The sequence below is a fragment of the Charadrius vociferus genome, unplaced genomic scaffold (assembly GCF_000708025.1).
Source record: "Charadrius vociferus isolate BGI_N301 unplaced genomic scaffold, ASM70802v2 scaffold14, whole genome shotgun sequence".
NCBI classification, from domain to species: Eukaryota; Metazoa; Chordata; class Aves; order Charadriiformes; family Charadriidae; genus Charadrius; species Charadrius vociferus.
Window position 1 is genome coordinate 9,329,089 of NW_009648876.1, and position 10,225 is coordinate 9,339,313.

General features: G+C 57.1%; 1 protein-coding gene across 1 annotated transcript in view; it reads right to left on the reverse strand.

The window, feature by feature from the left end:
* The window catches only part of LTBP2 (latent transforming growth factor beta binding protein 2), a 66,618-nt gene that overhangs the window by 5,840 nt on the left and 50,553 nt on the right, over positions 1 to 10,225 (reverse strand). The window contains exons 16-30 of the mRNA XM_009887030.1: positions 9,887 to 10,012; positions 9,585 to 9,713; positions 9,031 to 9,150; positions 7,978 to 8,097; positions 7,654 to 7,776; positions 7,346 to 7,471; positions 4,834 to 4,956; positions 4,395 to 4,520; positions 4,175 to 4,297; positions 3,813 to 3,944; positions 2,475 to 2,600; positions 1,538 to 1,681; positions 1,072 to 1,263; positions 869 to 949; positions 150 to 278 (exon numbers count right to left, since the gene is read on the reverse strand). Coding sequence (XP_009885332.1) covers positions 150 to 278; positions 869 to 949; positions 1,072 to 1,263; positions 1,538 to 1,681; positions 2,475 to 2,600; positions 3,813 to 3,944; positions 4,175 to 4,297; positions 4,395 to 4,520; positions 4,834 to 4,956; positions 7,346 to 7,471; positions 7,654 to 7,776; positions 7,978 to 8,097; positions 9,031 to 9,150; positions 9,585 to 9,713; positions 9,887 to 10,012 — 1,920 coding nt within the window. The remainder of the gene's footprint in view (positions 1 to 149; positions 279 to 868; positions 950 to 1,071; positions 1,264 to 1,537; positions 1,682 to 2,474; positions 2,601 to 3,812; positions 3,945 to 4,174; positions 4,298 to 4,394; positions 4,521 to 4,833; positions 4,957 to 7,345; positions 7,472 to 7,653; positions 7,777 to 7,977; positions 8,098 to 9,030; positions 9,151 to 9,584; positions 9,714 to 9,886; positions 10,013 to 10,225) is intronic.

Consider the following 10,225-nt stretch of genomic DNA (forward strand, 5'->3'; position numbering starts at 1 on the left):
CCCTCTTTCGTGCCCCAGGAGGGTCACAGGAAGCCTGTCACCTGGACCTGGCCCTGTAGCAGGGGCAGCAGGGACAACTCTGGGTGCAGCAGCACGGCTGTCCCTCTGCACATGGTGGGAGCCCCTGCTGCTCTTTGAGGCCATCTTACCCACACACTCAAGCTTGCTGGAGTCATAGTAGTAGCCTGTACGGCAGAAGCACTTGTAGCCCGGCACCGTGTTCAAACACTGTCCGTTGCGGCAGAATTCGGAGCCAAATATCTCACACTCGTCCATGTCTGCGAGAGGGATGAAGGCAGGGAGGGAGGGAGAGAGTCTCAGGGAGCAGAACCGTGGAGCAGAAAGCTGGCATGGCACCTTGACTGGCCGGTGCCTGAGTGAGCCCCCCACCTCTCCCACAAGCCACATGCCTGGGAGCAGAGGGGGAAACACCCACAGGCAGAGCAGGAGGAGGGATGACAGAGAACAGGATTGTTTCACAAACAGGAAATTAATGTGTGTTTCTGAAAGGTTGAGACCATGAGTCCCCTGAAGGTGAAGCACCAAAGACTGAGCTGGCCGGCCACTGGGACATCTATCAGTAACTGTGTCTTACTGGACCCCATTCCTGTTTGAAATGGGCATGGGACGTTTGCACCAAGAGAAGAGTCACTGCCAACAGTGAGGCAGGACTGGAGGAAAGGGCACTTCCAGCTCAGCGATACTGGCAATCTGGGATTTCTCTGGATGGAGGAAAGCAGCAGCAGGATGTTAGCATACCCCACCACAGCCCCAGGGAGATATTTCTGTGGATGCATCTCTCTGCAGGGCTTTGCACAGCGCCCTCTCTCTTCACCCTGGGAGAAATGAGAGAAAATGGTGCTAGTACCTGTGAAAGAGACTTTTCCTGAGAGCAGATCTTCCTGGGGAACATAGCCCTTCCCGAGAGGGCAGATCTCTTGGTACTCCACTGGCCAGGAGGCAGATGCCAAGGGAAGATGGGAAGAAAAGAAACAGCTCGTTAGTGCAACCAACGTGGAGCTGGTGGGCAGAGCACTGTCCTTGCCTGGTGTGGTGGGTCCACAGTCCTACCTGTGCCCAGGATGGGGCAGGGGTAAGTTTCACAGTTGTCACCCCAGGCTGCCCCCACAGTACAGCAGCACTCCTCCTTGGTGATGTTCTTGGCCAGGACGCTGTCACACAGGCGAACGTCACTGATGTGGTAGTAGCACTGCTTGCGCTCTGCGCTGTCAGAGAGGTGGGCTGCGTGTGTCTCAGGGCCCTCTAGAAGACAGCAGAGCAGGGACGGGATGGGGTCCTTGGCACCCCAACGCAGCATCCCACACCTAGGAGGTCCCAGAGCACACCCATCACTGGCAGCATGGCCTTCCCAGGTCCCCAATTTCAGGCTCTGCAGCTCTCCCCAGATGAAAGCTTGCCCATGCCTGCGTGGGCTTGTACAGTCCTGGCAATGTCTCAGCTTTATCTCACCCTAGCCAGGGCTACCACGCTCCTGCTCTAGCTGCCACTCATGCTTCTGTCCTAGCTACCTACTCACCCATGGCTGCTCGGGGCTGGCATTGCCCTGTCTCTGTGTCATACTCCTCGTGGTCGCTGGGGCAGAGACAGAGGAAGGATCCCTCCACGTTCTCGCAGAGTGCAGTCCCGCACACGGCAACCATCAGCTCGCACTCATTCACATCTGCAAAGCAAGAGGCAGCGGTGGCAGCTGTAGCCCTGCCTCTGCATGGGCAGCCTGTGCACGGTCTGCAGCATGGGGTCACCCTTCAGCAGGGAGATGGAAGCTGCTAGGGATGAGCTGAGCGCTCTGTTCACACTGTGGCTCAACACAAGTCTGGCAAGAACTTCCTGCCCTTCCTGCTCTTAGTGGATTCAAGGAGCCTGAACTCCAGCTTGCAGTGAGTCACTGGATCACAGGATCATCCAAGTTTGAAGGGACCACTGGAGATCTCTAGGCCAACTCCCTGCTCAAAGCAGGGTCAGTTACGGGATCCCACCAGGCTGCTCAGGGCTTTGTCTTGTTGGGTCTTTTAAACCTCCAAGGGTGGCGACTGCACAGCCATCTTGGGCATCTGTTCCACTGCACCGCCGTTCCATTGTCTTCATGGTGAAAACATTTTGCCTTATATTACACCCTGCCTGTTCTTTCCAGGTACCCATTAAACGACCTCTCTAGTACCTTCAGTGCCTCCAGCCCCAAAGCACCTCCTTTCCATCTGCACAGAGAAGGGGTTCATGTTCACTGGGAGCCACTCACTTTTTCATAGATCCCAGTTCCTTTGCAGTGCCAAGGATCTGCTGTGCTAAAAGGAGGGGTTTTCCCTCCATGAGCTGCCCTGTCCACATCTGGGATTCTCCATGCGTGCATGCAGTCCCCGTCCATGCCCCAGGAGCCACCACACAGCAGGGACACCAGCCTGGCATTGCCAATGGCTCTCCCTCACTGGCTGGCAGAGTGATCGCGGGAGACTCACCAACGCAGTAGTGCCCGGAGGGTGAGCTCTCATAGCCACGGTCGCAGAGGCAGCGGAAGGAGCCATCTGAGTTCTCACAGAAGCCGTGGCTCCCGCACAGCGTCTCGTTGGCGCACTCATCTATGTCTGCAGCAGAGCGGAGAGTGGGAATTGCCCCAGACCCCACCTCTCCCATTCACCTCCCCCTGCCCAGGCCCTTCTGCTCTGACCCCAAGACCTGGGGATGGAGCAGGCATTCCCTTGATGTGAGGGACTGGGTCTGGCTGAGTCCCTCACTCCCCTGCTATGAATGTGCCTGTTAATAGAAGCTTCCTGCAACATCCAGAGCTGCAGAAAGGCCACGTGGATAGAGCAACAGGAACAGGGTGGGAATGGGAAATGGATGGCAAGTGTGGGAGGTGGCTGGCAGGGGCAACTGAGGGTAGCACAGGTCCCTGCAGAGGCACAAAGGGACACAGAGCCTACAGGCTCACATCGGCAGGAGATACAAGGGTGCAACTGCAGTGCGTGGGGCAAGCGCAGACAGATCTAGGGTAATACTCTCCTGCCCCATTCTGCTCGACCTCGTCCTTCTCCAACTGCTACAGTGCCAGGGAGTAATTTCTGCCTTGCCCAAGCCTTGGTGGGGCTGGACAGTCACAACTGGATCCTCTGCCTATGGAGGGCAGGTTTACAGCTCTGCTGGCTGCATCCTACTCCCCTCCTACCACTGCACAGGGCAGATTTATTTCCCCGGAGCAGGCAGAGCAGCTGCGTGCCCACAGCTCACAGCTCCCAAGGCCAGGAGCAGCTCCACGTGCTAAGTCTGAGTCCTGGCACAGCCCAGAGCCCAGCGGCTGGCAGCAGCTCCTCCTTGCTGCAGCGTTCTCTAAGCCGGGGAGAGCCTCAAAAACTGCAGAAACCCCTTTGCTGTTTCCTCTTTGCTGGAGCCTAAACTCCAAACCCAGACTCCCCAGCCTAGCACACAGTGGTACCAGCAGCCTTTCCCCTCATCCAGCCCTGCCAGGCAGGTGACTGGCACAGGCAGCAGCCCCAGCAAGCACAGCTTACAGGGAGCTGCGGTCCAGCCCCAAGCCTGGAATGGCTGTAACCTGCCCAGGACTCTCCCCAAGCGGAAAGCAGCACAATGCAGTGTCTGTTCCAGATGCCAGGAAGAGAGAAGTCTAGACACAAGCAGGCAGCTCAGCCAAGAAAACAAACTTTCAGCATTATCTGCCTCTCCACCAGCCACATGCTTCCTCCTCCTCCTCCTTCTCCCCCGCGCCCCTGGCAGAGACGTCCCACAGCCACCCTGTCCCTGCCAGGAGGAGGGACAGGGACACCCGGGGCTGTACTCACCAATGCAGTCACCCAAGGGGGTCCAGTGGAAGCCGGGCTGGCAGCCCATGATACAACGGTAGGAGCCCAGGCTATTCTGGCACCGCCACGTGCCACAGATGGCATCCCCGTACTCTTTACACTCATCCACGTCTGCAGGGAGGAGGGCAAAGAAATGAGGATGGTCAGATGGGGACCCTGCTTGCTTATTGCAGCAGCCCGGTCAAGTTCAGTTGGCCAGAGGCCTTAAGCCATTGCTAGTCCTCCTTACAAGTCACCAGCAACTTTAGGTGCTGGGAGGAGAACTGCCCTCCCCCCTGCACTGGCTGCATCCATCGCCCCCAAATTCCAGGGGGCTGATCTCCCCAGCGATGAGCTCTCACCCACGCAGTCATCAGTCTCCTGGGAGTGTTTGAACCCATTTTCACACAGACACCTGTAGGAGCCTTCTGTGTTCAGGCACTGGCCTTGCGAGCACCGGGACTTGTCTGCGCATTCATCCACATCTGCAAAATCAGGCCAAAATCGTCAATCTGGATCTCACAGCAGGGCAGGCAGCAGAGGGCAGGTCCTGAGGTATGTCCCTGACATCCTCCAGCTCACCTTGGCAGCTGACTCTACCAGCCACGTTCGAGAAGCCAGGAGCACAAATGCAGAAGTAAGATCCATGACTGTTGAGACACTCGCCATTGGGGCTGCAGATCTCGCTGTTCAGGCACTCGTTCACATCTGCAGAGGCAGCAGAGTAAGGGCCACACACCCAGCTCCGGGTGGCATCCTTCACCTAAGCCACATGGATTCCCTCTCTCCATTCTCTCACAGGCAGCCCTTGCAGGGCTCCTGGCCCTGGGTTTCTTGCCATGGAGACAGAGATCTTCCCTGTCCATGGTGATCCTGAAGTTCGCTATAACCTTATGGATGTGCCATGCATGGTGGCATCACCTACCTTGGCACTGGCATCCTCCCTGCCAAGAAAGATGGGGGATCTATAGGGAGGCTTCTATGCCCTGGACTCAGAGGGCTGCAGGGATGGGGTTCGTACCTTCACACGCAGTGCCGTTGATGAGCTCGAAGCCAGCCTGGCAGTGGCACTCGTAGGAGCCCAGGGTGTTCCTGCAGTCTCCCCCCAGGCACTGAACAGCAGGGTTCTCACACTCATCCATATCTGCCAAGCAGAAGGGCAGAGCAGTGAGGCCTGAGCTCTGGCTGTCACTGGAGAAGATCCCCACCCAGAGAAGCCATCACCCAGCTTTTGGCCTGCAAGGTGGGTTTGAGCTGCCCTCCCAGACCATCCAGTCACAGTGAGACGAGGGCAGAGAATCCCTCCATCATAGGGACCAGGATAAACTGGATCCCAGCACCAAGTCAATGGTGCCCAGTGACAGGACCAGAGGCAACGGGCTCAAACTGAAACACAGGAGGTCCCATCTGAAGATCAGGAAACACTTTTTTACTACAAAGGTTACTGAGAACTAGCACAGATTGCCCAAAGAGGCTGTGGAGTCTCCCTCCTTGGAGATATTCAAAAGTTATCTGGACATGGTCCTGGGTAAGCAGCTCCAGGTGGCCCTGCTTGAGCAGGAGTGTTGGGCAAGATGATCTCCAGAGGTCCCTTCCAACCTCACCCATTCTGTGATTCTGTGAGCACAGGAATACTGCTAGCCCCAGTGTCCACCTCCAGCAGAGCTCTGCACTGGGTACCACAACCAGCGCAAAGCCACAGTTGCCGACAAACTGCACAAGAGCAAACATCAGGAGAGTAACCTAGCTGTGGCTCTGCTTTCCTATCTGCCAGACCTGCCTACAACGTCCTTCTCCTGGCAAAGCTGGCTGACGGCTTACATCAGTTCTTACCCAGGTGCAGATTTCCCCACAAACCCTCTCCCATCCAACTCCCCCAGGCCTTGGGCAGAGCCTGCTGGCACTCTGAGGGTTTTGCTGACAGCAGAGAAGAGAGGGGTGCCTTCCCTCTAACAGGGGGCTGTGATGTGCCAGCAGACTGCCAGTGCCTGCAGCCCCATGAGGCAGGGGGAAGCATTGGAGGATGCCGCTAATCAGAAGGATGGGCTGGTGTGCAGCCAGCAGAAGACATGCTAGTGGAGAAGGTCCTGCTGTACTTCTCCCCTGCCTGGAGCTAAAGCTCTGAGACTGACAGCTACTAAGGGCAGGGCATGGACCTTCTCCTGCCCTTCGCAGAGCACTGAGCACCTCAGAGGCATAAAGAGCATCACGCAAAGAGCATCGCTCCCTACTGTCTTGGGGCAGGATTCCCAGCTGTTCAGTCTCAAAGGGTAGCAAGTAGCAATATTCTTGAATCCTTCTGGAGATGAACCATAACCTAGTTTATTTATCACAAAACTATCATGAAACCCTTATCATTTTTCAAATATGAAACCCAGATCTACAGACAAGGCCACCAGCCAAGGCAGGGAAGAACGTGCCATCCTGCCACTGGGTCAGTGTGACCCAAACAGTATTGAATCCTGATAAGGTGCCCTCGTGACACAGCTGGGGCAAGGTGGCTGAGAAGGGGCTCACATGGCATCTTGGGAAAGGGGGAGGGCAGATAGAATGGATCACACCATGGTTCTTCCATTGCACCCAAAAATCAGATGGAAAATAAGCTCATTTCACACTGCCTTTCTCAGACACCAAAACAGAGGAGAAGAGAGGGAGGAAAGCCTCCCCTTCCTCCCCCACTGGAGGCCCCCATGCAGGGGGGTCTTCTGAGAGTCACATCAAAGGCAAGATCTTCTGTTTGCCAGCTATGAGCAGGCTGCAGAGCTCTGCAGTGCTCCAGAGAGAAATCCACAGCACAGGGCCAATCTTTAAACAAATACCTTTGCCAGCTCTGCCCCTTCCCTTGCCCCAAGCAGGGAACTTGCATCAAGACATCTCAAGCCCAGGATGTCCCCTGGGGGCAGCCACCAGGGAGAGAGTTTCCCTGCCTGCGCTGGGGCAGTCGGGCTGTAAGGCTGGGATGGATCGCTCTCATGTCTGAGCAAAGCAACCAACACAGATCCATGCTGGTGTTAACCCTCTGCCACGCATAACTGGCACACTTCCAAGATACACTAGGAGCTGGGGAAAAAAGATGAACCCTGGGTGCCCATAGTCTTTCCACTGGCTGTGGATCCAAAGTTTCTCCCCCTGTTGAGGACCTACATTTAGGGCACACGCTTCCAGACACACACTTCCAGACACTGAACTTTGAACCACACACAGCTCTGCTCTGCCTATGTTTCCAGGCCTCCTGTACTCCTACAGCCTTTGTCAGCATCCTCCAGGTCACCATTAGTCCAGGAGTCTCATCAATGAGTCATTGCTCCCCATCCCTTTCCTGGGTGAGGAAGATCACCTTCCTGCTGCTCTAGGTGACATCTGCTTGCAGCTCCCAGCCCCCCGCTCCCTATCTCCTGATCAGAGAGCTGAAGAGCTGGAGAAGGATCCTGAGGCTAACTAAGTCCCTGGGCTGCACCAATAACCCAGCTATGGCAATGTCTCTTCCCTCATTCCCTCCAGCACCCGCTTCTCTGTCCCTGAGAAAGTGATACCTTCACATGTGCTGCCATCTCTGGACACGGCGTAGCCAGCATCACAAGCCATGCAGGAGTAGGAGCCCTCGGTGTTGAGGCAGAGTCCAGAGGGACAGGCAGCCTGTGCAGCGCACTCATCGACGTCTGCATAAGCACACAAGGGAGAGCGAGATGAGTGGAAAGGATGCAGAGGAACCATGACCAGGGAACCAGCCAACTCGGTGCCCAGGACTTGGGCAGAACCAAGTGCTCAGGAAGAGCCCAGGGAAACCTCTGGACTGGGTGTATGACACATCAGAGGCTCTGGACTCACAGCTACCCGGTACCTTGGCAGCTCTTCCCATCAGGTGCCAACTCATAGCCCTGGTAGCAGGAACAGCGGAAGGAGCCGTCCAGGTTGACACAACGCCCGTGAGCACAGGTCCCCTCCACAAGACACTCGTCCACATCTGTGTGACACAGCAGAGAACAATATGGAATGGGAGGGTGCTCAGGGCCACCAAAAATTGCGAGGGCACTGTGCCCTGGCCACGCAGGCTGGCTGCCCGCATGAGGAGCGTGCTGCCCATGCCCCTGCTCCTTTTGAGGCTTAAAGGGAACACTGCCACAGGGGGCCGTGGGTGCTCCCAGAGACAGCCCACGTTCCTCACCAACACATCTCCCATTCCTGGGCTGGTAGCCATCCCCGCAGCTGACACACTTGTAGGAGCCTAGCGTATTGACACACTTCCCGCGGGGGCAAGGGCTGGGATCCACACACTCGTTGATATCTGCCAAGAAACACACTCCTTTCAGGCTTCCAAAGGCAAACAGTGCAGCTTTCTCCAGGATGTCCCCTCCAGCTGGATTCTGAGAGCCCCCGCTCCGGGGGATAGTGATGCCCAAGAGGAGGTGAAACGAGTTTTCCAGGGCTTGGGCAACACTTTGTATAGTCCCATTTATCACTCAAGATCCCACACCCACACCTGAGGGCTGACATAATCCAGAAGCAAAACCTACTGCCGCAGGATGTTGCCAAGGCCAGGAATGTGCACGGGCAGAGGAAGGGATCAGAGAACATCTGTGCAGGGCTGTTTCATCAGGGACTTTCATAAGTATGATTAGGATGCAGCCTCCAGCTCAGGAAGTCCTTAAGGCAAGTGCTTTCTGGAGGCCATGCGGGGGGAGCAGCATTCTGTGCATGCCCTGCTTCCCGTACTGCCTCCTAAAATAGTCTCCGACTCTGTTGGAGATGAGCTACTGAGAAAGGGGGATCTTTTATCAGGCACATCGTATGTTCGCAAGGTCGAATGCTCTGAAGGGCCCCGGCCATGCCGTGTGAGCGGGATGCTGTGGGGACAGGTGGCCTGAGTTTCTGCAGCCTGCTCTCCCTGCAGTCCACTCGCCAGCACGAGGGTCTGGTGACAGAGTCAAGCTGGCATGAAAACGCACGGGCAACTCCTCCCAGAATAGGAAGCCAGCATGGGCTGGTCGTAGGGGATCTCCCTGGAGAGGTGGGAGAAGATCTCGGGAGAACTCCCCTCTCCCAGCCCAGGAAAGCCTATCCCTCCTGCAGCAGAGGACAGGCAGCCCTCAGGGGGACAAACAGGGCAGACAAACATGGGGGGTGTCTCCTTTCTGGAGGATACACAGAGTGGTGAGAAAAGGAGGCGTTCAGCCCTGCACAGGGTGGGTTGGAGGGCCAGGGGAACAGGGAGCTTCACCTTCACACTGTCCTCTGGGGCCCATGACAAAGCCCTCCTTGCACTCGCAGCGGTAGGAGCCAGGAGTGTTGATGCATCGCTGTCCCCGGCAGGTAGAGGGCTGCTCACATTCATCTCGATCTGGCAACAAACAGGGAGATAGTCCTGGAGTCTTTCCCGCTCCAGTGTGGGGAAGGTTGGGTGCAGGAGAGGAGGTGCTCCACTTGCATCAGGCTCTGCCCAGGAGACCCATGCCAGGGCTCTCCTCCATCCTCCCATCTGTCCTTTGCACCCCCTTTGCCATGGAGCAGGGATCAGGGCTAGCATCACAGGCTCCTGCCCAGATCTCCATGGGCAAGGTCCTGTCCCTGAGCGAGCAGGAAAGGGTGATCCCCATGGATCAGGCTGTCCATGGGCAGGCCTGCAGGGAGGGAGGGGGGCCGTGTGTGCATGTGTGTGCAGGTGTGTATGCGCTGTGTGCACGAGTGTGTGCACATGCATGAGAGAGCACGAGGGTGGGAGACGGAGGAGACCCTGGGGAGGTGACAGCCCTGTGCCAGGCGGACACTACTTACCCTGACAGCTCTGCTTGCCCTCCGAGACAGCCAGGGTGTACCCAGAGTAGCAGAGGCACAAATAGGAGCCCACGCTGTTGATGCAGCGACCTTTTCCCGCGCAAGGATCTTTCAGGCACTCGTCTTCATCTGTGCCCAGGCAAGGAATGAAGAGAGGCAGTCACCACAGCAGCCCCCTGCCAGCCCCATGGTATGGCGGGTGGGCAAAGGCTCAGCAGAGCTGCCAGAAAACCTTCCCCCCAGGAGCCTGAAAGACCAAATGTTCCATTGAGTCCCGGCAGGCAGAGGAGGTGCCAACCTACCGGTGCAGTGGAGGCGGCTGGGGTCCAACGTGTAGCCGGGGTGGCACAAGCAGCTGTATCCCTCTGGAGTAAGCACGCAAGCACCGGCTCCACAGGAGAGGGGTGAAGAGGCACAGCTGCTGACCCCTGCGAGGAGAGAGCATGGGGTTGGGGGCAGCAGCCCAGGGTCTGCCTTGTGTCCCCACCACCATGCTAGGGAGGTTGCTTTTTCCCTTGGGAGAGAGATGGAGCAGGCTCAGCTTGCTCCTCTCTGTCTCTTTAGGCAGCCGGTGCCCGTAGGGCTGCAGGGAGGACACTGCAGACCCTGCCGCCTCCTCTGCCCTGAGCCCAGCTGGGACC